We start from the raw sequence: 26,285 nt of genomic DNA, 5'->3' as shown, positions 1-26,285 counted from the left end.
AATGTGTAGGATGAATACACTGGATGGGATTAGACATTAGACACTGCAGAAGAAAAGATTAGTGAACTTGACAATACAGCAAGAGAAACTCCAAACATTTTTCTTTTCTTTCTGTTTTGGAGAAACAGAAAGTGAGCTATGGGGCAATTTCAAGTGACCTAATATGTGAAATTACAGTTCCCAACAGAAAAGAAGGAAGAAAAAGTATTGTAAGAAATTCGGGGCTGGACACAGTGGCTTATGCCTGTAACCCGAGCACTTTGGGAGGCCGAGGTGGGCGGATCACTTGAGGTCAGAAGTTTGAGACGAGCCTGGCCAACATAGTGAAACCCTGTCTCCACTAAAAAAAAAATACGAAAGTTAGCCGGGCATGCTGGTGCATGACTGTAGTCCCAGCTACTTGAGAGGCTGAGGCAGGAGAATCGCTTGAACCCAGGAGGTGGAGGTTGCAGTGAACCGAGATTGCATTACTGCACTCCAGTCTGGGCAACAGAGTTCTCAACCATCCCCTGCAAAAAAAAGAAAAAGAAAAAAAAGAAATACGGACAGAAACTTGCCAAATTTGATAAAAATCATGAAGACAGATCCAGCAAGTTTGATGAACCCCATGCACAGGAAACACGTGAGCAACTCTATCAGGGCACATTATTAGCAAACTGGTCAAAACCAGTGGTAAAGAGAAAAATCTTAAAAGCAATCAGAAGGAAAAAAATGTGTTATGTACAAGGGAACCAAAATAAGATTGATATCAGATTTCTTATTAGAAACAACACAAGCCAAGGCTGGGCACAGTGGTTCACGCTTGTAATCCTGGCACTTTGGGAGGTGGAGGTGGGTGGATCACTTGAGCTTAGGAGTTCGAGACCAGCCTGGGCAACATGGCGAAACTCCATCTCTACAAAAAATACAAAAATTAGCCATGTATTGTGGTGTGTGCCTGTACTTCTAGCTACTCAGGAGGCTGAGGCAGGAGGATCGCTTGAGCCCAGGAGGCAGAGGTTGCAGTGAACCAAGATTGCACCATTGCACCTCCAGCCTGGGCAACGGGAGTGAAATACTGTCTCAAAAAAAAAAAAAAAAACAAAGGAAAAAGAAAAAAAAGAAACAACACAAGCCAGAACATGGTGTGGCATCTTTAAAGTATGCCACATCTTTAAAGAAGAAAGAAACAACATCTCCAAAGTAACCTAGACTTCTATAACTAGCACACGTAACTTCAAAAATGAAAGCAAAATAAAGACTTTTCTACCTTAAGAAATTAGAAAAAGAAGAGCAAATTAAACCCAAAATCATAGAATAAAGGAAATAATAAAGATCAGAGTGGAAATCAGTGACATAGAAAGCAGAAAAACTTGGAGAAACTTAATGAAACCAAAAGCTGGTGATTTGAAAAGATCAATAACATTGATAAACCTGTAGCCAGACTGATTATGAAAAAAGAGGAGACCTGCAGATTACCAATATCGGGAATAAGGAATATATACTACCTATAGAATATCTACAGATTCTATAGGTAGTAAAAGGATAATAAAGGGATATTATGACAATTTTGTGCCAGTAAATTGGAAAACAGGTGAAATCAACAAATTTGAAAGATGCAAACTATCAAAGCTCACTTAGGAAGAAATAGATATAGCCCCATATAAATGAAAGACATTAAATGTATGGTTTGGAACATTCCTACAAAGAAAAGTCCAGGCCCAGATGGCTTCACTGGTGAATTCTACCAAACATTTAAGGAAGAAACAACTTGTTTAGAAAATTGAAAATGAGAAAATACTTCTCAATTAAGTTTATGAGGCCGGCATTACCCTGATAGTGGGAAGAAAGACAATTAACAAGAAAACTGCAGACCAATATCATTTATGAACATTTATGCAAAAAATCTAAACTAAAATGAACTTGGATTATTACCTTGTATACAAAAATCAACTCTAAATGGGTCATAGATTAAATGTAATATCTAAAACTATAAAACTTCTAGAAGAAAACATAAGAAAAAAACCTTAAAAATCTTGGTTAAGGCAAAGATTTCTCAGATACAACACCAAAAGCACAGTCCATAAAAGAACAAATTGACAAGTTGGGCTTCATCAAAATCAAAACTTCTGCTCTTCAAAATACACTGTTAAGAAAATGAAAAGACGAGCTACAGACTGGGAGAAAATAATGGCAAATAATCATCTGCTATAGTATTGGAATATATAAAGAACTCACAAAACTTAATAATAAGAAAACAACTCAGTTTTTAGATTGAACAAAAGATTCGAACAGACTTTTCACCCAGAATATATACACATGGCAAATAAGCACGTGAAAATATGCTCAACATCATTAGTGATTAGGGAAATACAAATTAAAACTATAAGGAGGTACCACCACACACCTAAAAGAATGGTTAAAATTAAAAAGGCTGGCCATATCAAGTGTTGGTGAGGATATGGGGGAACTGGAACTCTCATACACCACTGGTGGGAATGCAAAATGGTACAAGCACTTGATGATTTCTTACAAAGTTAAACATACACCTACTGTACAATCAAGTCATTCCATTCCTAGCTATTTACCCAAGAGGAAAGAAAGCATTATGTCCATGCAGACTAGCATCTTTATTTGTAATAGCCACAAACTGGAAGCAACCCAAATGTCCATTGGCAGGTAAATAAATTTACACACTGTGATATATCCATCCAAAGGGCTATGGCTTAGCAACAGAAATAAATTATTGATACATGCATCAGCATGGATGAAACCCAAATTGACTACGTTGAATGAAAGAAACCAGGCTTAAAAAAAAGAGAGAGTGCATACTGTATGAATCCGTTTATGTAAAATCCTGGGAAATGCAAACTGATGTATAGTGGCAAAAAGCAGATCAGGGGTCACCTGGGAATGGTTTGGGGTTGGCAGAGGGGGAAAGGGCAGGGAGAGATTACAAAGAAGCTTGAGGAGACCTTTCTGGGGTGACAAATGTACTTTTTCTTCTTTGAGATGATGGCTTCATGGGGGTACACATGTGTCACAACATATCAATTTACCCCCTTTTAAAGATACACATTTATTGAATGTCAAACATACCTCAACAAAGCTATTTTTAAAAGAGATTAATGGCAAAGTCTATGGAAAAGACCAAACTGTGTGGCCTTCCTCAAGTTGCTAAACCTCTAGTTTCCTAATCTATAAAGTAGGAATCATATTATTTTCCTTATGTGGTTGTTGTGGCAATTAAAAATAACACGTTAGATATGTTTTGCACTAAAAATATGCTTAGTGGCCGGGCGCAGTGGCTCAACCCTGTAATCCCAGCACTTTGGGAGGCTGAGGCAGGCGAATCACTTGAGGTCAGCAGTTTGAGACCAGCCTGGCCAACAGAGTGAAACCCCGTCTCTACTAAAAATACAAAAATTGGCCAGGCGTCATGGCGCATACGTGTAATCCCAGCTACTCCCAGTGGAGAGGCTGAGGCAGGAGAATCACTTGAACCTGGAAGGCAGAGGTTACAGTGAACTGAGATTGCATTACTGCACTCCAGCCTGGATGACAGAGCAAGACTCTGCTTCAAAAAACAACAAAATGCTCAGTAAGTGATGTAAATAATATAAAATGCTCGCAAGAGTAATAAGAAAAATAATCATTACTTGACTCCAAAATATCCTACTTTTGTATATCTGGAGGGGTTTCTATGAAGGGTTTGAAGGCCATGGCCCTGGTCAGCTATATAATTCCTCAAGTCACAGTTTCATGTACAGTGACTTGGAGTTCATTTCATGGTAAGATGTGACCCACTCATTTCGCCTACTCTCCCCACTCCTTCCTCCTTGTTCTTCCTAGTTTGGCCAGAGCTAAAAGGGGTTTCCCTCAGTCTCTGCCACTGTGCAGCCCTGCTGCCAACCACCCCACCTTCACAGGCTCATCCTCCCCGCTCATTTGGGACCTGGAACCAAGTAGGCTTGTAGAGAAGAAAACTTTCCTGGGGAGATTAAGAGAATGCATGCGGAGTACACAGCATGGCTCCGGGCACGTTGAACACACAGGTACATGTTAGCAATTGCAGTTCCACTAAATGTGCCTGAGGTCCTTCTGTTCCAGCTGCTGGGTCCTCTCACACACCTGGAGAGCTCTGCAGTGGTCATGGGGCTAGTGGAGGCCCAATCCTGTTGTAGGAAAGGGTGGGGAGAGGAAGGCAGGCCTCAGCCCTGTCCTCATGGGTTTGCATTTCTGAGAACCGCCTTAGCGAGGGCCCTAGGACAGCCTCAGAGATGGGAGGGAGCAGCAGGAGCTGAAGCTGGGAAAATGCCACGAGACAAGAAGCTGTCCCATCTGTGAGTGTGTGGGTGAGAGAGAGTGTGTGAGTGTGTGTGTGTGTGTGTGTGTGTGTGTGTGCATGTGTGTTTGGGGTTTGTCATCCCCATTCCCCTAGCACAGTGCCTGGCATGTAATCGGACCTCTCTTATTTTGGTTGAACAGTGAGTGGATGAGAATAAATGGAGCTAGTGATGTAAAAGCAGGGGAGCAGGTGATCAGGAGCTGAGGCCCCGAGCGGAGGGTGAGGGGGCAAGAAAGGAGCCCACCTGGCTTGAATCAAAGCACAGCCCGGGGGCAGTTGGATGTGAGTAGGAGTGGGGGTAGGGGCTGAATGGCAGAATGGAGCATTTGAACTAGGTTTGAACTCTAGGCTGGGGGTGTCTGGACATCTCTGGATGGCAGGAAGGTCCCTAGAGACTGCATGGGGCAGCCCTGCCCATTCCCAGGGTCCCCCTTCAGCTCTGTGGGCTTTCCAGCTGCTGTAAGCACGTACTTGCTTCCTGGTTTCCTAAACAGGCCAAGCCCATTGGAGAATCTTGTCTTCTAGGCTCTTCTCCCAGCCACAGAGGCACCTGCTCTGAAGGGGCATCAGAGTCCTCTTTCTCCTGTAGCAGAGGTCCTTGCTCCCAGCCAGAGGAGGGCTGAGAAGCCCCAGATGGAGCGCTGATGCCCCCACAAATGCCCATGTGCGTGCATGCCACTTAGTGTCACAGTCACTTCTGAACATCAGGGAGCCAGTGCCAAAGCCAACCAGAACACCAGCAGGGACTCCTGTCCCAGCCAGGCAGCAGGGAATGGCAGATGGGCAGGCCTTGGTGACTACGGGTCACGCACTCAGCCTGAGCGAGCTGGCTCCCATCCCACCAGGTTGGTGCTCACCTGCACCTGGGACAAACAGCTCAGGGCTCTTGGACACAGGGCTTTGGGGCGGGCAGACATGGTGCCTCTTGGTGCCTTCTGACCTTGCCCGTTTTGAGCCCTAAGAGCCCTCCCCTGTGGCACTTTAGATCGTGCAGTTTCTGGAACCAATAGGCAACTTGAGGAAAGTGACGCCTGGCCACACTAGAAGGTTGTTTCCCATTTGACCATCACAGTGAGGTCTATGGGTGTTTAGTGCACCCTGATAGGCCCCTCAAGGGCAGCCTGGTTACTACCCCTGGTTCTGGGTGGCCTTTCCTTCCCTTTAAGGTACATCCCTGAGAACCTAAGAGCTGAGCTAAAGTGAAGTTTTGAGTAGAGGAGCAACGTCTATTTCTGCCCAGCCATGGAGAAGTGGAGCTTTCATGGGATCAGAGACAGATTGGAGCACAAGTCCTTTGGATAAAGGCTTCTTTATCTAGTGCTCTGAACTGGATAAGAAAGTCCGATCTCCTCTTCGCCATCCAGCAGGGAGCTCCCCCATCTCTGCCTCACACCCTGGCTGCCCCCACCCAATTCAGAGCCTTGCTTCTCTTGCCTGGATGCCCAGGCAGCAGCCACAAGGCCTGAGCATTGGGCCTGGAGCTTGGGAAGCCCCCAACCCACCCCGAATGTGCACGCACCTCTGTGGCTGCGCCTGCGTGTGTGTGTTCATGTGTGTGCGTGGGCCTGCACGTGAATGCGTGGCACAGGAATCACTGCTGGAGCATGTTGCCCTCTGTCTGCCCATCCAGGTTACTCCTCACTGCAGGACGAGCTGCTGTCCCCTGCCTCCCTGGGCTGCGCGCTTTCCTCTCCGCTACGTGCAGACCAGTACTGGAACGAGGTGGCCGTCCTAGACGCCATCCCCTTGGCGGCCACGGAGCATGACACCATGCTGGAGATGTCTGACATGCAGGTGTGGTCCGCGGGCCTCACGCCTTCTCTGGTCACTGCTGAGGACTCCTCTCTGGAGTGTAGCAAGGCTGAGGACTCTGATGCCACAGGTCACGAGTGGAAGTTGGAGGGGGCACTCTTGGAGGAACCGCGGGGCCCCGAGTTGGGCTCTCTGGAACTTGTGGAGGACGACACAGTGGATTCAGATGCCACAAATGGCCTTATCGATTTGCTTGAACAGGAGGAAGGTCAGAGGTCAGAAGAGAAGCTGCCAGGTTCTAAGAGGCAGGATGACGCGACAGGTGCAGGGCAGGACTCAGAGAATGAAGTGTCTCTTGTTTCAGGCCATCAGAGGGGGCAAGCCCGAATCACACATTCCCCCACCGTGAGTCGGGTGACGGAGAGGAGTCAGGACAGGTAAGAGCTTGACTGCGGGAGCAGGGTCCCTTTTTGTCTTCTGGGCTCCTGGGTAAGATTATGCCTGGCAGTGAGGACAGAGGTGTCGATGCCAACCCTGACCCTGGGTTCTAATTGCACAGGAGCAAATACATTCAGTCTGGCAGATGCCATATATAGGAGCATAGGTGCCATCTGCAAAAGCCAGTGCCTCCCCAAGACCCCACCAGGTATGCCCAGCAGGAGAGACCCTGAGGAGCACTGGGAGAGCACACATAGGGACATACGGGTGCCGGAAGGGCTCACTTAGGGACATTAGGGCACCGGGAGAGCTCACTTAGAGACATGAGGGCTCTGGGACGGCTCACTTAGGGACATTAGGGTGACTGGAGTGCTCACTTAGGGACACTAGGGCGCCGGGAGGACTCACTTAGGGACATTAGGGTGCCTGGAGTGCTCACTTAGGGACATTAGGGCACTGGGAGGGCTCACTTAGGACATCGGGGCGCCGGGAGGGCTCACTTAGGGACATCGGGGCGCCAGGAGGGCTCACTTAGGGACATCGGGGCGCCGGGAGGGCTCACTTAGGGACATCAGGGCGCCGGGAGGGCTCACTTAGGGACATCCGGGCGCCGGGAGGGCTCACTTAGGGACATAGGAGTGCCGGGAGGACTCACTTAGGGACATCGGGGCGCCGGGGGTGCTCACTTAGGGACATCGGGGTGCCGGGAGGACTCACTTAGGCACATCGGGGCGCCGGGATGACTCACTTAGGGACATCGGGGTGCCGGGAGGGCTCACTTAGGGACATCGGGGTGCCGGGAGGTTTCACTTAGGGACATCGGGGCGCCGGGAGGGCTCACTTAGGGACATTAGGATGCCGGGAGGGCTCACTTAGGGACATCCGGGCGCCGGGAGGGCTCACTTAGGGACATTAGGGCGCCAGGAGGGCTCACTTAGGGACATCGGGGCGCTGGGAGGGCTCACTTAGGGACATTAGGATGCTGGAGTGCTCACTTAGGGACATCGGGGCGCTGGGAGGGCTCACTTAGGGACATTAGGATGCCGGGAGGGCTCACTTAGGGACATCGGGGCGCTGGGAGGGCTCACTTAGGGACATTAGGATGCTGGAGTGCTCACTTAGGGACATCGGGGCGCCGGGAGGGCTCACTTAGGGACATTAGGATGCCGGGAGGGCTCACTTAGGGACATCGGGGCGCTGGGAGGGCTCACTTAGGGACATTAGGATGCTGGAGTGCTCACTTAGGGACATCGGGGCGCTGGGAGGGCTCACTTAGGGACATTAGGATGCCGGGAGGGCTCACTTAGGGACATCGGGGCGCTGGGAGGGCTCACTTAGGGACATTAGGATGCTGGAGTGCTCACTTAGGGACATCGGGGCGCTGGGAGGGCTCACTTAGGGACATTAGGATGCTGGAGTGCTCACTTAGAGCCATTAGTGCACGAGAAGGGCTCACTTAGGGACATTAGGGCGCTGGGAGGGCTCACTTAGGGACATTAGAGCACCAGGAGGGCTCACTTAGGAGAGCAGTCATGAGGCTGAGGGACACTGTGGGTCAGCGTGCTGCTGGAGCTGGCGTTCGGAGCTCCTTTCCCCCTGCGTGCTTCCGGTTGAAGGCCATATTTAGTTGAAGACCATATTTAGAAGCACCAGTACCCAGGGAAGTTATTTGTGTGCAGTCACACAGCCTGCATGTGACGGAGCTGATAATGGCGCCCTCCCCACTTATCCTCTTTGAAGGAGGGGCTTGTAGGCTTAACTGGGGCAGGACGGAACTTTCAGCTGTAGAGCAGTGGGTGCTCTCCTCCCCAAGCTTCCCGCGCTGAGAAGACCCCGCCCTGTGCCGCAGCAGAAAAGCAGCGTCGGCAGGTCAGGAGAAGGTGATGCATTTCCCAGACACTGCAAGTCTGCGGTGGAGGACCGGCTCACCTTGGAGCTCTCATGGTCCCATCTGGGCCAGGGCATACACCACGCCCCTCTGCTGAGTGCAGGGAAGGATGCCAAGACAAGCCAGGCCCTTGCCATTGCAGAAAGAGATGAGACAGACATGAGATGGGGCTCACGTTGTCCTCCTGGGCTAGCACAGGAAGCGGATGACAGAGGAATCCCCTTTCCTCCAGGTCACCTGGCTTGCTAAGTTTTCCCTAAAGTAAGGACATGGTTCTTGTGCCCCCAGGTAGCTGTTCCAGGCCCCCACCCCAAGGAGCTCAGGACTGGTCAGGTAAAGGAAAGCTGTTCTCATGTCCTTTCCCCACCTGTGTGACCCCTCAGTCCCACCCTGAGGCCCAGGCTAGTGGGGCCATTCCACAGGATCCATGCAGCGTGGCCCCAATACCCTAACAGGAAGGGAAAGGAAGTAGTTTGGAAGTTGAGACAGCAAAGATTTAATTTTTTTTCCTACACAAATCCTTGGGTTCATGGGGAGGATTGAACAGATGGAGCTTAGGCCGGTTTAAAGTGAAATAGTGGACTTCCCGGGAGAGAGACACCTTCCTGGGACGGCCATTCCTTCAACAAGCATTTATTGAGCACCTGCGGGGGCTGCATGCTGTCCCCTGCATTACCGCAGCAGTGTTGCTACCTGGGGACATGAACGCCTGGGCTCTAGGCCTATTTTGTCACTTCCTGGTGCTGTGACCTTGGTCAGCCTTCTCGTGGGGACAGATGAATTTCATCCACTTACTCAACAATATTTATTGAGCGGCTACTGTGTGCCAGGCACCAATAAAGAGTGCCCGGGTGCCGGCATTGAATGAAACAGAAAAAAGTCTCTACCGGCAAGAAGCGTGGTTCTAGCAGGGAAACTAACAAGAAACAAGATAAAGTAAATAAAATTGGAAGTCATTAAAACAGAAATTCTAGATAATACTTGCTAAAAAAGAAAAATCAAGCAGAGAAGGAGGACAGGAGGTAGGCGTGTGTGTGGAAAGAAGGCTGACTGGAATTACAGATGGGCAGCCAGGGGAGGCCTGCATGAGTGCCAGCTGAGAGACTTCAAGGAATTGAGGGTGAGCGTGAGGACATCTCAGGGAGGATGCCCCACAGAAGGCCTAGCCCTTTGAAGGAGACCATGCCTGGCACGTGCCCTAACAAAGTAACCAAGCCCATGAAGCTGGGGAGGGAACGGTGAGCAGGGTAAGCTGCACCTGCCTTGAGAGGAGGCTGGCGCGACCTGGCAGAGAAGCAGGAGGTGCGTCGGGAGGAAAGGGCTGTGGGCTCGTGGGCTGGGACGGCAGCGGTGGCCGTGCTGAGAGGTGGGCGGGTGCAGGACATATTTCAGAAGCATCTGCCAACAAATACAATGTGGGGTAAGAGAGGAAGAGAGGGGTCAAGGAGGGCAGTGGTGTCCTCGACCTGCCCGCTGCAAGGATGAAGATACCAGGGATGGCAGCAGGGATGGGGTGGGACAGGCTAGGGGAGAAGATTTTGAGTGTGGATTGGATCGCACTGTCCTGGAGATGCCGAGTAGAGATCCAAAGTAGACCTGTGAGCCAGAACTCATCTCTACAAAATTTTTTAAATAGCTGGACGTGGTGGCATGTGCCTGCAGTCCCAGCTACTCAAGTGGCTGAGGCGGGAGGATCGCCTGAGCCCAGGAGTGCAGAGCTGCAGTGAGCTGTGATTGTACCACTGCACTCCAGCCTGGGAGACAGAGTGAAGCCCTGTCTCAGAAAACAACAACAAAGTAAAGATGTGGAGGAGGCAGCGGGGTGCACACAGCTGTAGTTCTAGGAGGAGAGCCAAGCTGGAGACACACATCCAGGCACGCTGAGTGTAGAGATGGGCTTTGGAACCATGGGATGAACGAGCTTGCTTAGGAAGTAGATGTGGACAGCGGTGAGGTCTGAGAACTGAACCCTGGGGTGCTCCAATGTTCAGAAGTCAGGAAAGGTAGGAGGAACCAGCAGAGGACACGGAACAATAGCGGCCAGAGAGGAAGAGGGGGACGCCAGGCCAGCACCTTCCAGGAGCCACGGGAGAATGTGTCTCAAGGCGGAGAGAATGACCACCTTGTCAGATGAGGACTGCTGAGTGGGAAGAGCCTGGAGAGCAGAAGGAGGTGGTGGCAGAGTTTGAGGATGTGGGATGAGAGTGTGGAGGCCCCAGTGTTTGGACCATTAGGGTGAGCCAAGTGCTCTGGGAGCCCCAAGGGCAAGCTGTTCACACACAGGGAGGGACCAGTGGGGCCTTTCCACCTGGACAGCATTAGATGGGCCACGTGTACCCCTCTGAACCACAGCAGTGAGGTGGGCAGTGTGCTCATGCGCCCCTGACCTTTGGAGGGATGGGAGGACGGTCTGTGTCCTTGATGAGCCAGAGCTCTGAGGGGGAGAGTGTCTAAAAGGAATGAGACTGATGGGTGACCAAGTGTCTTTTCTCTCTCTTCGGCTGGCCATCTGCTGCTTCTTCTGGACCCCAGACTGCAGGACTGGGATGCAGATGGCTCCATTGTCTCATACCTGCAAGATGCTGCACAAGGTTCCTGGCGAGAGGAGGTCACGCAAGGTCCACACTCATTCCAGGGAACGAGTACCACGACTGAAGGGCTAGAGCCCAGTGGATCTCAGGAGTACAAGAAGGTCCTGGTGTCTGTAAGCGAGCACACGCGGACAGAACAGCCCGAGGCTGAGAGCTTCCAGGCCGACAGGGACTGGAGGCAGCAAGGCCAAGAAGAGGAGGTGCAGGAGGCCAAGAACACCTTCACTGAGGTGATGCAGGTGAGAGCCCGAGGGGAGCTGTGTGCTGCTGTTCCTTCCCAGCATCGGAAGGGGCCGGGACTCCAGGGCTGCCTCTCGGGCACTCAAGCCCTGAGCTAAGCATATCCCCTTCCTTTAACACTTGTGGTGGTGCTTCCCTTTCTCTAGAAGTCAAGGGCAAGGCATGCCTTTCTGCCTCCTGGATCCCTGCTAAGGCACCTGTACCTGTTGGGCAGCTGCTGATCAGAGTGGTTGAGCAACTTGCTCAAGACCACTGTTTCAGAAGTGGGCTCTGAGCTAGGTCTGGCTGACTCCAAAGTTGTGGCTTTTGTTGGTTTTCTTGTTCTGTCGCGTTTTAGAAAGGGCTAGGAACCGAGCGCTGGGCGTTGGGCTTACTCTCCTCCTATGGTGACCTGTGTGACGTGCCCAAGGCGCTCTCTTCCCAGCACCTCAGGGTCCTCACTGGTAAAGGAGGGAGTGACTGGAATGTCGCCAAAGTTACTTGGCTCTGGAATTCTGTGGCTATTCACGTGGACTCTGGATGGCGGTCACCAAGTAGGAGAGGGGCCCTGGGATGGAGAGAAGTCTCCTCCTGCTCCTGATTTCCTGGGCCTCTCCCTCTCCTGGCCCTCCCTCCTTTCTTCCACTTCCCTGGACTCCCTTTGAGTTTGCTGAACTTTATTTTGTTCGATTCAATCCCCCTTCCCCATTCCCAGGCCCCGTGATGATCTACTCGTGGCCAATCTTGTTTCATCTGCACCCCCCACTTTCTCCTGCTGACCTATTATTTGGAAGCACATCCTGGCCATCGTATTAACGGGTGTCTTTTCCATTTGTGTTCTTATAAAACATGCACTGCTGTTCTCCACATGTGCATGTTTAGTATGTACATGAATGACATGTTCTGTCTCTTTCTGTTTTCATGCCTCATCCAGGCATGGTGTTTCCTCCTCTCCTCTCCTTCCTCTCTTTCTTTCCTTCTCTCCCTTCTTTCCTACCTGAACCTTAGACTCCAGGACTAGGGTGGCTCTGGAAGGAAGGCCCTGAGCTGCCGGCCGTAGAACTGCTAGGAATTCAGTCAGGTTTTATTTAGAATGCTCCCCTCCCCAGCGCCTGTGTGCACTCCTCACCACAGGCGGCCCGTCCGTTTCTTCCATCAGGCCCTCCTGGGCGCCTAGTTCTCCTGCTCCCAGAGCACACATGATCCACTGGGTCCCTTCTCCTGAATCCCTGGGGAAAGAGAAAGACGCCTACAGCACTTTTTCCCACTGCCCCTCTGTGGTCAGCCTTTGGTGAGGGGAACTGGAAGGGCCTCCTAGATCACACATCCAACTCCCTCAATTATAAATGAGGGCACTGCGGACCAGAGGAGTCAAGGGCTTTCTCCAGGGTCACACAGTGGACCAATGTCAGGGACCAGGAGGGTCTAGATCCCTCAGTTCCCAAGCCCTGCATCCTCACATCCAGCATGCATGTGCAAAGCCAGCATGCCCAGCCCGGAACTGGAGACGCCGATCAGAGGGCCTGGCAGGCTGCTGCCGGTGCCCATCTCACAGGACCCAAGGGCTGATGAGGAGGCCCTTGAAGGTGACTGATGGTTTGCAAAGCACCCACTTATTAGTATTTCCACTGGACCTCTGAAAACAGTGACAGAGATAGAAAGATTGCGTGTAACTTGGGACTTGGGAGGTGGCCTGAAATGACTGTGACTCAGCTGATTTCTCTGAGGACTTAGGAGGAAATATCTGAAGTTGGACTCTTCTTGACTGGGCCAAAACCAGATGCTTCCCCGTGCCTGGCTTCTTTGCACATACTTTTCCCTGTGCTTTCTTGTTGAAATAAGCAGCATTGTGGAGTGAGAGGCATTTGGAATGACTCCTCCGTTTACTTACTCCTCCACCTAGGCAGAATACTTTGCTTCTGTTTCCTTTATGTAAAACGGGAAGACGATAGAACCTCCTTGGTTAGGATTGTGGTAAGGTGTCACTGAATTACATGAAATCCACGTAGAACCATGCACTATCACAAGCATTTGCCATTATTATTCATAGTGTTAGCATTCATAAGTGGCATGATTGTCCCAGCAGCCTTGAGAAAGGGTGGGGAGAGCACTTTAATCCCTGCTTCACAGATGAGGAAACTGAGGCACAGAGAAGGTACCCAGCCTTCCCAAGACCCCACGGTAGGTGAGCTGCAGGGTCAGTCTGCTGTGTACTGGATCTGTGTTCTTTCTGCCATGCTGCATTGCCACTCAGAGAGGAACAACCTGATCTAGAAAGTGAAATTTTTTCCAGCCGCAGCTGCTGCGGCTGCATTTGTGAATCAGCTCTGTAAACGCAAGTTTAATACGCGTGGTTCCTGCTCAGTGGGTGTTGATAGCCCAGCCCTGGAAGAGCCTTTAAGAACAGGCCTTAAATAGACACACCAGCTCCACGCTTCAGTTTCGGGAGGCTGTGTCCCATAAAGGAAGGGTGCAAGGGCCTGCAGGCTGACGGGAATTACAGACCGGCTTCCAGGTGGCCCCACCACCTGTGCTGGGCCCCTGCTGGGCTCACTTGACTGTCCCCAAGCCCATCACTCACCCTTTTGGGGCAATTTTTGAAACAGACCGCTAAGTACCCAGGGTATTAGCTGGTCTCATGCCTGCCATGCCGGGGAACATCAGTTGGATCACCGCAGTAGCAGCCCAAGGAGACACACAAGTAGCTGCTTTCTCGGACCGTATTATTTTCTGAAAGTAAGAAACTTTCCCTGGGCAGAACTCTTTCTAGTTCCCGTGGGGATGGGTAGGATAGGCGAGAGGCCGAGCCCCCACTTCCAGCTCTCTGGGCAGGGCGGGGTTAGGCAGCAGTGGGTGTCACTCACACAGTGACTTTCACTTGTGCTTTCAGTGCTCAGGACATGGGCACCTGCCGGCTTCCTTCTAGCCCGGTTGGACAGCTCCGGCAGCTGGTTTGGGGAGCTAAAATTATAGGAGCGTGATGTCACCCGGGCCACTCAGGGCAGAGCCGGGCTGCTGGGCAGAAGGGCACTTGGGCCAGGCTGCTTCAGCCGAGAGGGCCATTCGGTGTCCTGCCCAGAGAGAGAAACAGTGAGAGACCAAGAGAGCAAACCAGAGAGATAGGGAGGGGGAATGCAAGGGGTCCTTGGGGGACTCAGGAGTCCCAGTGGAGAATGAGAGGCGGACCCCCCGTGGTGGCCAGGCCACTGGCTGCCAGAGGACCGGGCTGGTGAGGAGGCGAGGATGTGGACTTTCGTCACCCAGCTCTTGGTCACGCTGGTGCTGCTGAGCTTCTTCCTGGTCAGCTGTCAGAACGCGATGCACATTGTCAGGGGGTTCCTGTGCTTTGTGCTAAAGCACATCCACCAGGAGCTGGACAAGGAGCTGGGGGAAAGCGAGGGCCTCAGTGACGACGAGGAGACCATCTCCACCAGGGTGGTCCGGCGGCGGGTCTTCCTGAAGGTAATCGCCCGGCAGGAGGCTGGCAGGGCTGGCGGTGTGGGCGCCGGAGGCCAGGGCTGAGGGGACGCTGCTGTGGGGAGCTCCGGACCCAGAGTTGGGAGACCCTGGAGGAAAAGGAGGCCCCCAGGGATCATGTTCCGCCCTGGGAGACAGAGTGTGTGTGGCGCCCACCAGAACCTGCCCTCTGGTGCCCAGTGCGTTGTGACAGTGACATTAAACACTCAGCTTTGGGTCTCAGGAGGCTGCGCTCGTCCTGTTTCTTTCTTTGTTTCTTTCTTCTTTCTCTCTTTCTCTTCTCTTCTCTTCTTTTTTCTTTTTTCTTTTGTTTTCAGAGATGAAGTCTTGCTGTTTAGTCCAGGCTGGAGTGCAGTGGCATGCTCATGGCTCACTGTAACCTGGGCTTACTGTAAATTCCTGGGCTCAAGTGATCCTCCTGCCTCAGCCTTCTGAGTAGCTGGTACTACAGGCACACACCACCATGCCTGGCTATTTAAAAAAAATTTTGTAGAGACAGGGGCTCACTATGTTGCCCAGATTGGTCTTGAACTCCTGGGCTCAAGTGGTCCTCCGGCCTTGGCCTCCCAAAGTGCTGGGATTGCAGGCGTGAGCCACCATGGGATTGCACCCGGATCGTCCTGTTTCTGTCACCAACTGGCTCTGGGGTTTCGGGCAAGTCATATTCGGGGTGATGCTGCCTGTCGAAGGGCTTTTCTATACTGCAAAGTGTCGTAAAAATAGGAAACAGGTGCCTCACTTCCTCTCTCAGGGCCTCCTCCGTCAGACTTGCATAATTGCCCCCATTTTGCTGGTTCCCAGGGGATGTTGTGAGGGCCAAGTGCACAATTGCGAGCTCCGCCGTTCGTCTTCAGGCCTCCCAGACGCTCAGGGGCGCCGCCCACACCCTGGGAGCCCTGGCGTGACTCCTGCTGCATGCTGAGCTGGGTTTCCTGCTGGGGGAGTTATTGGGCCATGGCTATTTTGGCTACTGCTGTTTCATTTCCTCTTCCTCCACTCTTCCTCCCAGACTCCCACTCACCAATCTTGCATTTTCTCCCTTTCTCTAATTTCAGGGGAATGAGTTTCAGAATATTCCAGGGGAGCAGGTGACAGAGGAGCAATTCACGGATGAGCAGGGCAACATTGTCACCAAGAAGGTGGGTGCAGAGTGTTCCCCTCTGTGCTGGGGAGAGGCAGGTGGGCTAGAAGCTAAAAGGTGGTAGAAACCAGCAGCTTCTCCCTGCTGCCCTCACAGCAGGTGAGCACAGCCACGCTGGCTGCCCCCATGCTCAGGAGGGATGGAGGACCCAGGAGCTGGAAGCTTTGGTCATCTGCAGTTCAGTCATGGTGTCCTCACAACCGCTTTGTCTGAGTCAACCTGAATAGCTTCTGCTGCTCCTTTCCAGAAGGGCCAGCCCCCAGGAAACATCCCCAGACCTAGTCCCATGATACCTAACCCTGAAAACAGCTGTTAAACAAGCAGTTTGAGCATCCCTGGCTTACCATGGGCCTCCTCAAATAAAAAGAATGTGGGCCGGGTGTGTTGGCTCACACCTGTGATCCCAGCACTTTGGGAGGCCAAGGCAGGAGGATCGCTTGAGCCCAGACATTTAGACCAGCCTGGGCAATATGGCAAGTCTCCATCTCTAAAAAAAATTTTAAAAAATAAATAAATACACACACACACACACACACACACACACACACACACACACAAAATTAGCCAGGCATGGTGGCGCATGCCTGTAGTCACAGCTACTCAGGAAGCTGAGGCAGGAGGATCACTTAAACCCAGCAGTTCAAGTCTGCATTAGCTATGATTGAGCCACTGCACTCCAGCCTGGGTGACAGAGTGAGACCCCGTCACAATAATTAAATAATTAAAAGGAAGTGAAAATGCATTGGATTGGTAGCAGATATTAATTCAGAGACATGACCTTGCCTGTCAAGTGTGGGGCACGGTGCTAGCTATGGGTAAAAGAGAGGAGGAGCCGAGGCAGGATCTCGAATGTGCTTCTGCTGAGGCGCAGCTCGCATCACCCTTGAGCAAGGCTCCTTGTGCGTCTGTCTTGCCTCCGGCACTGTGAGCTGCTTGCAGGCAGGGACAGTGTCTCACTGATGTTTCACCTCCCACTCAGAGCACATGGCAGATACAGAGTAAAGGGTTTGAAGATTTGGAAAGGTGAATACGGGAATGGGTGGGTGAGAAAGAGATGCCCTCTGCCATTAGGCGCATGGGAGCAGAATGGGGAAGAGCATAAACTCCCATCCATATCAAAAAGCAAAACAGAAGGCTGTGGGCTCGAGGGGGAGGTCACATCCAGTCACACCTTGGTCATGAAATGCCACTGCCAAGGCCCCTTCAGGGCTGTCTAGCAGAGGGTTTTCCATAAAGCAGTGGGGCAAAGGCTGTCCCTATTCTTGGCATCTCAAGGAGGGGCTCCTAAGACAAAGGCTACCTCCCCCTCGGAGCTCATTCCTGGGACCTGCTCTTCTGAAGCTCTGTCTTGAGGGCTTGACCAGCCCTTTTTTTTTTTTTTTTTTTTTTTTTTTTGACACAGAGTGTTGCTCTGTCAACCAGGCTGGAGTACAGTGATGCGATCTCAGCTCACTGCAACCTCCATCCACCAGGTTCAAGTGATTCTCCCGCCACAGCCTCCTGAGTAGCTGGGATTACAGGCACCTGCCACCACACCGGGTTAATTTTCGTATTTTTAGTACAGACAGGGTTTCACCATGTTGGCCAGGCTGGTCTCAAACTCCTGACCTCAGATGATCTGCCCATCAGCCTCCCAAAGTACTGGGATTACAGACATGAGCCCCCGTGCCCGGCCTGACCAGCCTTTTCCTCCTTCCCTTCCTTTCCCAGATCATTCGCAAGGTGGTTCGACAGATAGACTTGTCCAGCGCCGATGCCGCCCAGGAGCACGAGGAGGTGACTGTCGAGGGGCCCCTGGAGGATCCCAGTGAGCTGGAGGTCGATATTGATTCCTTTATGAAACACTCCAAGGTACTGAGGCGCCCGCGGCCCTGGGGGACCCAGCGCCATCACTGCTGCCTTGCTCTGCCCGTCTCGCCGGGCCGTCTGCGTGACACCTCCCTCCACTCACGTCTTTACGAGCTCTCTCTCCAGTCTCCCTTCTCCCCGGTGGGCAGTGTGTCTGCCGCCTCCGTGTGGCCTCCTTTCGATCTTCTGCCTGTGTTCTGCCCGTCTTTGCGATCTGTCCTGCTTTCTGTCTCTGCTGCTGTCTGCAGGTGGAGCTGAGAGGGAGTGGCCTACAGCCGGACCTGATAGAGGGCAGGAAGGGGGCGCAGATAGTGAAGCGGGCCAGCCTGAAAAGGGGGAAACAGTGACCCCGAGCCGCTCTCCTTGGAGTAGCCTCTCGGGAGGTAACGCTGCCCTTCTCATCCCCTCTGCATGGCCTGGTCTTCAGTGGAGTAGCTGCTCCCTGTCTCACCCTATCCCCTCCCAGCCACCCCAGCATGATGTGGGACAAACAACTTGTTGCTGTGTCTCGAGGCAGAGATTCTCACTTCCCAACCCCGCTAACAGTGGCTGTGAGCCCCAGCTTCCTCATCAAGGAAACAGAATTAATAATATCCACTTAGCAGGGATTGCACGGTTTTGTAAGAATGCCTTTTGGGCCAGGCACAGTGGCTCATGTCTGTAATCCCAGCATCTTGTGAGGTCGAGGCGAGAGGATTGCTTGAGGCCAGGAGTTCAAGACCAGCCTGGGCAACAGAGCAAGACCCCATCTCAAAAAAAAAAAAAAAAAGCCAGAAAAAAAAATGCTCTTTGAAGAGTAAAAGCACTCTGTAAATCTAAGTGGTAATATTATCTTGGAAACCAAGCAATGGGGATCTAGAAAGCAGTGGACCAGGGCACTGGAGAGGACAGGAGAGTTGGTCTGGGCTGTGATGCTTCAACATAAGAGCTCCAAGACTGAGGACTGAACTGTCTCTTGAACCTGGAGCCCAGCTACAGTTCTCACCAGGCCAAGGCTTAGCTTCTCCTTGGTGTTTTGTGAAACACATTGCTCCCTTGCTTTCTAGGAAAGGGCCGAGCTGACAGGCCTAAGGGGTGGACAACGTGCTTTCTGCAAGTCAGGAGACTGTCAGGGTTGGGGCCTGGGCCATGGTGCATGTGTGTGAGCATGGGGCAGTGGGGCCACGGAGCAGGGGCATGCCGTGCCGTGCCGTGCCATGCCATGCTGTGCCGTGCCGTGCTGTGCCGTGCCGTGCCATGAGGAAGGGACATGAAGACGCTGTGCAACTGTCTCCAGCAGGTGTGTCTGGTGCTGGGGGCTTCAGCGGCCAGCTCTGATCTCCATCCTCCCTGGGGCATCCTGTACTGAGCTGCCCCGAGGCCCTTCATGCTGCCCAGCTCGGGGCAGCTCAGTACAGGATACCTCGGGGTGGGAGTCAGCAAGAGGTGAGGGGGCATGGTGGCCCCAGTGCAGCACTAACCGGGTCATTACCATTCACACCCCAGGGCCTGACTCTGGGGCTGAGCAGCAAGGAGGCTCTAGCTTTCTGCATTCGGCAAAAATCAGGGCCCGCTGCCTCCCGAGCCACCAGAAGTGCTGACTCTGGGCTTCCCAATATATCTCAGCACTTGGGCAAAAAAGAGGACTGGCAGATCCAGTTATGGGATAAAATTAGACCTGACACCTCAGCAGCTTAAGGAGGTCACCGTGTTAACCCCTGCACTGCCAGGGGTCCCACTAGGCTGCTGGTTTAGAAGACTCTGAGTAGCTGCTGTTGGGTCCTGGGAAGAACCCAAAAATGCAAATAATGTTTAAAAGCAGCAAAGGGAAAGGAAAAGTACACTTTTCTGACTTATTTTTCTTGTGGTAGCAGTGGCGGCTGTGGCTTTAAATTTCTGTTTGGCTCAGGTTCTATGGATGCTCCTGAATGGGAGAGAGGCAGCCCGAAAGCCAGGCTAGGGGGAAGGAGGGAGCCTTGAATTTCATTTTAATTTGCTGTAAATGATCTGCAATGTGGCTGAAGCCCCCCAACCTCAGGTGATTAAGGACCAGACCACACTAGCATGGGTGTCAGAAACACGGAGCAGCCCGGCTCTGGGACAGCACTTGGCCCTCTGTCAGTGACAGGCACAGGGACAAGTGTGAGAGTGGCAGGGGGGTGGGGGGGCGGGGCAAGAGCAGTGGGAGGGAGAGGCGGAGAAAAGCTCCTGCCGAAGTCCCAGAGGGTTAGGGGACAGCATTGAATGCCCTACCCTCCCAACCAGGGCAAAGGCTACGGAGAAGACAGTTGAGGGCCCAAAGGCTTTCTAATTTACTACCCCCATACCCCCACCCCCCACAAGCATGTACAGTCAATCCTCATCATTCACGGATTCTGCATTTGCGAATTCATCCACTTGCTGACATTTATCTGTAGCCCCAAAGCTGGCACTCACCGTGCTTTGGCTCATTCATGGACACACACACAGGGGCAAAAAGTTTGAGTCGCCCAACACGTGCAATCCCAGCTGAGGATGAACAAAGCCACACTCTGCCTCCGTGCTTCATACTATAAATAAGTGTCCTCCTCGCAGCTTGTGTAGTGCCACATTTTTCACATTTTTGGTTTCATTGTTTAGAATGGCCCCTGAGGGCAGTGCTGAAGTGCTGTTTGGTGTGAAGTGCAAGAAGGCTGGGATGTTCCTTAAGGAGGGAATGGACTTCAGATAAGCTCTGCTCAGGGATGAGTTAGAGTGCCTGTGGTGGTGAAGTCAGTGTTAATGAGTCAACCCTATATATTACATAAGGCATCTTGAAACAGAAACACACGGAAGACAAAGTTATGTATTCATCAGTTGACCAAAATATTGTGGCCAGAGGCTCACGAGAGCCTAACCTTGTATTTCCCTTAGGAGCAGTGGTTCAGTATTTGCTAATTCCGTGTTCACAGCGACTATTTATTTATTTATTTATTTATTTATTTATTTATATTTTGAGAGGGAGTCTTGCTCTGTCGCCCAGGCTGGAGTGCAGTGGCACTATCTCGGCTCGCTGCAACCTCCATCTCCTGGGTTCAAGTGATCTTCCTGCCTCGGCCTCCTGAGTAGCTGGGATTACAGGCATGCACCACCACCCTTGGCTAATTTTTGTGTTTTTAGTAGAGACGGGGTTTCACCATGTTGGTCAGGCTCGTCGAGCTCCTCACCTCAAGCAACCTGCCCTCCTCAGCCTCCCAAAGTGCTGGGATTACAGGCGTGAGCCACTGTGCGCAGCCTCAAACAGCGACTAATTTATAGAACAGAGCTATTGCAAATGACTAGAATGGGCTGTATTTGTTTCAGAGAGTGAAAGCTGGAGCTTGTGAGTCTAGAATCAAGGCCTCCTCCTGCTTCCAGGTTGTATGGCCTTAAGTCATTTAACTGCCCTAAGCTTCAGTCTCCTCAAGGGAGGGTGAAAATGTCCCTTTTGAATGTGCTACACTTCAAGAAAAAGGTTTAGAAATAATAATGGTAACTGTGAGCACTGATGTGAAGAGAGTAAATAAGAACATATATGCTCTGGGACTCAAACAATTGCAGGTCTTGTTTGTAGTGTGACTCGGAGCAAGTCAAATGACTTCCCTAAGGCTCAGGTTCCTTAGCCATAAACTAGCAATAATGCCAGCATTTCCCTTGTAGGATGGTTATGATGGTTGCTGAGTTTATGTTTGTGAAAGGGCTGTCTAGGGCCGGGCATAGTGACTCATGCCTGTAATCCCAGCACTTTGGGAGGCTGAGGCAGGAGGATAACTTGAGATGAGCCTGGGCAATGTGGTGGGACCCTGTCTCTACAAAAAAAGTTTAAAAATTAGCTGGACATGGTGGCATACACCTGTAGTTCCAGCCTCTTGGGAAACTGAGGTGGGAGGATCGCTTGAGCCCAGGAGTTCAGGGCTGCAGTGAGCTATGATCATACCACTGCATTCTAGCCTGGGCAACAGGGCAAGACTCTGTCTCTAAATGAAATAAAAATAAAGAATGAAAGAGACTCTTTTCTAAGCTTTTGAAAGGTGAGGGGACCCAGGAGAAGAGGCCAGAACAATGCAGGAGTCCTGGGCAGAGTGAGGTGGCCTAGGTCCTCATCTCACCCCTGCTCTTGCCACCGTGCCTCCAGAGTCTCAGCTTACCAAGGGATGAAATGGGCAGTCATACTAGCATGATCTCTGAGGTCTGAACTTTCTCTTCTGCTCAGTGCCTGGGCGGTAAAGTAGATGGGAGATCCTAGCCTGTCTTTCCCAGGCCACACGTTCCATGATGGTCTCTTATTTGAGGAGTGCTTCTCCTTGGGGCAGGCACCGTGGGGAGCACTAGGAGGCTGTTCTTGCCCTCAGTGTTTCTAATCCAGCCAGGGAAATATGCAGACATCAAAAAGCACAGATGGACAGAGACGGTAACATTTCTAGAGAGCCAAGTAATTGTTCGCATTCATACAATGCTAAGCACCTATGTGTCTTAGCTTTTTTAAACATCACACCTCTCTAATGGGTAGGTCCTATTACTGCCCTCATTTTACAGCAGAGAAAACTGAGTCACAGAGCAGGTAAGGCACTTGACCGAGGTCAGGCAGCATGGGACTTGAACCCGGGTGGTCTGGCTCCACAGTTCATGCTCTTACCCATTCGACTCTGCCATCTCCCGAACAGAAAAGGCAGCCTTTTTTTTTTTTGTATTTTGTATTTTTACAAAATACAAAAGGGAGAGCTTCCAGAGTGGAGAGGGGCCTGCTCCAGGAAGGATCAGGAAGGTTTTGTGGGGTGGAGGTGTTGAGGGCGGCAGGCAGAAGCTCTGCAGAAAAGAGAATGGAAGGCAGCCTTGACAGGAGAAGCGCGACCGAAAGCAGAGAACAGGAGAGTAGAGCGTGTTCAGAGGCTTAGAGGAGACAGTCAGACTTGGCCGATGTGATGGCCCGGCAGTGATGAAAGCATCTTCCCTCCAGAGTGACAGCACTGTCCACCCACTGCAGCAGCAGTTCCTGGTTTTACAGTTCTACAGCAGCCCCTGGCAAGGAACCCGGCACCACCCTCCCATCCCTGGGGAACCACCCAAGAGCTGAGTTCTCCCTACTCCCTTCCAACACTCCTCCCCAGCCCCTTCACCTGGAGGACCCAAGACAGCTCTATGCCTGGGGATGGCTCCAACTCCAAATGAGCTCCTGCCTCCCTGTGTCACTTCCCACCCTGCCCAAGAGATTGTCACCTCTTCCTTATTGAAGCATCCTCCTTTCCCCAGTGGTCCCAGGGCCCCTGCAGATAGAACGTGAGTAGCTGGTCTTGAAAACATGGAGTTTTCACCCCAGGTTGGAGGCTGGAGGCCCCATGGGGGCAGGAGAGGTTTCTCACTGCGAATCCCAGGCTGAAGAATGTGGGCTTAGCTCCTCCAGCAAAGCTGCTCTTTTCCAGCCTAAGACTCAATAGAGGAGGAGGAGAGGAGGATGCATCTGCTTTTCAGAGATCTCTGTCCATCTGAGGGGCATGGGGAGAGCAGCCAGAGGCAGCAGTCAGGAAGTACTGTGGGCCAGAGCTGAAGGGGAGCTGTCACCCTTGAGGCATGAGCTCCCAAGGCCAGGGAGCACGTCCGCTCCATCCCTGGGTCCCCAAGGCTGGCGCATGGCGGACATCAGCGCATGTTGGCAGAGCTGAACTGAGAAAGTGAAGGCCTCACCTAGCCCCTTCTTGGCATAAGCCCTGGCTCAAGAAAAATGGCCCTTCCTAAGTACAAAGATCTGCTGGGGGATGTCTCTCCAGGTGACCACATAGGCATGGGGGCCTCTACTCCTCTCCGAGGGCACAGAGCACAGCGCTTTCCTTGGCCCATACAGAGAGGCATCCTGGAGCACTTGCGCACTCAGAAGGAATTCATGAGGCCTGGGTGGCGGCTCTGAGGAACAGCCTCTGCACAGGGAGCAAGAGAAGGAGGGTGGCATCTCAGGAGGTTGGGCTGCAAGTGCAGCGCCCTCAGCACATCGCCCTGCCTGGGGAGACTGCTTTTCCTGAGTCAGATTCGGCCTGAGCTGCCAGCACAAAACTCTGTGTGTGGGGTTTTTGCTGGACGTTGCACGTTTGCATTCTAAGTGACTCCTCTCTTTGTGTCTCCCAGGATCACACCTCGACACCCAACCCCTGAACCCCACACACTCTGCCATGCACACAGGAGGAGAGCTGGACCTGAGGGCCACCGCAGCAGTGCACACGTTCCTCTGGGCTGACGGCATGACCTCTGTAAGGGACTCCCGCTAGTCCCCTCTTCGCATGAATGACTGTAGACGCATGACCTCCAGGCTTCAATCCTGCCTCTTGCAATGACAGCTGATCTGTCGGAACCAGGACACAAAAGCAGCAAGAAGCGGGGAGAGAGAGGGATAGAAAACAAGCACGGGAGAGCCTGCGAACACAAAAGTGAATGAGGGCTTTTTGTGACTGGGGATGGGTTTTGGTTTTGGGGGTTTTTTTTAAATTGTTTTGACTTCGTACAGGGTACTTTTTCCCACCCTCATCTGTCAGAAATCCATGTGGGCTTCCTGGAAAGAAAAAACAAAAAAAGAAAACTAGGCATGAAATCAGTTTAACACCTTAATCTTAAGCCATGTGCTCATCTGCCCACCCTCCCCAACCCACACACTTCCATTCCACTTGTGACACCCCCTCCACTCCCTGGTGACGCTCCTCCCAGATCGCTCTACATGACATTCAGGACACACACACACACACACCACTCGCCTCCACCGAATCTACACAGATTTTACTGTGACTTCTGAAGCTGTATAGACTCTGCTGTGGATAAATTGGAATTTTTTATGTTGTCTCTCTCTGCCAATTTCAATACGAATCATCTTCCAATGGAAAATCATTACCTTGAGAGTGCATTCGGGGTTCCTTGTGTTAGGGACTTAAGAATCTGAGGCGAGGACCCCTAGGCTTACCTGTAGGGCTCAAAGGGAGCCAGGACCCCATCTGAAAGGGTCTCCTCTCTCAGTCGGGGGACAGGCCGGTGGCTGACCCAGGATTGCACCAGCATGTCCATAGAGAAGAGGTTTTCTATATCTTCAAGCACTATATTATAGTCCGTGTTCAAAGTGTAAACTGTACAGTAATCAGCCTTGTGTATATGAAAAACAATAAATACTATGCAAACCAATAGAAACATTTAGCAGTACGTACAGAGCCTGACAGCGCAGCTCCTGAGGACTTCTGCGGCTGCAGGAGGAGCTGTGGCCTGTCTTTCAGTGAAAGAGGAAGGAAAGGAGTAGGGCTAGTGAATGTATCTGCCAGGTCTTAGAAGTCAGGACCACCCAAGGTCTCCCAGAGTGAACTTGGTGCTCTAAGTCCAGGCAGCCTGCAGGCTGGGGGCCCTGGGTGCAGGTGCCAGGCTCGAGGCTGTTACCTGTCGTGCCTCGGTGCCTCCCCTCTGCCCAGCCCCTGTGGCCTCTTGGAGAGGCGAGCCAGGGGGCTCCCCGGACCGCATGGCCGGTGGGAGTAGAGTCGGAGGCGGAGAGCCTGGACGCCCAGAGACCGGGGCCAGGCTCTGGGTCAAGGCAGGAAGGAGACAGACAACTGGCAGTTCCTCGTCTCGGTGCCATCAGGGAGGAGCCTTAAGTTCCACTAGAGCCTCCGGCCCAGGGAGGCCCGAATCAGCACAATCCCGGCCCCGCCCTCGCGGCGGGCGCCCCGCCCCCGGGCCAGGAGAGAGAGACAGGGCTGGCTCCTCTCGCCCCTGGAGCCGCGGTGTGGACGGCCCGGCCCCGTCCGCCCCGCCGCTCTGCGGGAGTGTCCTCGGGACACACTTAAACCTTCCAAGTAGCACAGAAGCCCCCTCCACGTCAGAGGCCCCCTAGCCGCGGGGCCTGTGAGCGGAGAGGGGCCCTGCTTCCCCAACAAGTCCGCCCCGGTGCACCCCGGGCCGAGCAGGCCCCGGGGCGGCCTAGGCGCCTTGTCGGCCGGGGGTGGGGCTGCTTTTGCTTCCTTAGAGGGGCGGGCAGGGAGAGGAAGCTCTAGCTCCGGGCCTGAGTTTCCCCGAGGCTGAGTCGGAGGAGCTGCAGGGCGAGCCCAGACGGCTGCCGTCTCCGCCAGAGGCCACCCCGGCCCGGCCTCCAGGGCGCAGAGGCGTCCCCCTCCATCGTCCCATCTCGGGGGCCACGGCAGGGGGCGCCGCACAGCGCGGCTGGGACCGATTCGGTGACGGCCCAAGGAAGCTGGGCGCGGGGCTCGCCTCCCCTGCCTCGATCCTGCACCTTCCTCTCCCAGGTCGCTGCTGCAGCCAACCCAGTAGCCCCCTTAGCGCCTCCGCGGACCCCGCGGCTCCAGACTCCGCTTTGGCACCTCTGCTCCGGCTGGCATGGCTGCACGCTCCGGCTGCTAGTAGGAGCCGTTAGGGGAGGAGTTTGGGGTCTCCACACGATGCCTAGAGAATGCTGCAGTCTGCACATTAGACGCTTTTTAGAAGTTTTGAAATTACCTTGTTTTTTTAATTGTTATGAAAATGGATCTTTTCTTGACTCTCCCACATGCTCTGTTATGGGAGAGAATCCCCTACCCCACTCTGATGTATAGACCATTCTCCCTACACCAGCCGAACCAATGTCAAAATTAATAAAGAAATGGACTAATGGCA

The 26,285-nt window shown here is 52.6% G+C and overlaps 1 protein-coding gene across 16 annotated transcripts in view; it reads left to right on the top strand.

Annotated features, from left to right (window-relative positions):
* Nucleotides 1-26,285, top strand: part of ANK1 (ankyrin 1) — a 243,289-nt gene extending 217,004 nt beyond the window's left edge. For 3 of the 16 annotated variants that reach the window (XM_063668698.1, XM_054499718.2, XM_063668700.1), the window contains 6 exons: nucleotides 5,958-6,516; nucleotides 10,938-11,235; nucleotides 15,748-15,831; nucleotides 17,544-17,609; nucleotides 17,930-18,064; nucleotides 23,775-26,285. In XM_063668698.1, coding sequence (XP_063524768.1) covers nucleotides 5,958-6,516; nucleotides 10,938-11,235; nucleotides 15,748-15,831; nucleotides 17,544-17,609; nucleotides 17,930-18,028 — 1,106 coding nt within the window. In that variant the 3' untranslated portion in view covers nucleotides 18,029-18,064; nucleotides 23,775-26,285. Of the gene's footprint in view, nucleotides 1-5,957; nucleotides 6,517-10,937; nucleotides 11,236-14,123; nucleotides 14,678-15,747; nucleotides 15,832-17,543; nucleotides 17,685-17,929; nucleotides 18,065-23,774 lie in introns of those variants that run through there. The other 13 variants (XM_054499717.2, XM_063668697.1, XM_063668701.1 and 10 more) reach the window with 8 other exon arrangements.

Source organism: Pongo pygmaeus, chromosome 7 (genome assembly GCF_028885625.2).
Source record: "Pongo pygmaeus isolate AG05252 chromosome 7, NHGRI_mPonPyg2-v2.0_pri, whole genome shotgun sequence".
NCBI classification, from domain to species: Eukaryota; Metazoa; Chordata; class Mammalia; order Primates; family Hominidae; genus Pongo; species Pongo pygmaeus.
The sequence above is the reverse complement of the archived record's forward strand: the minus strand, read 5'-3'. Positions and strand labels throughout refer to the sequence as shown.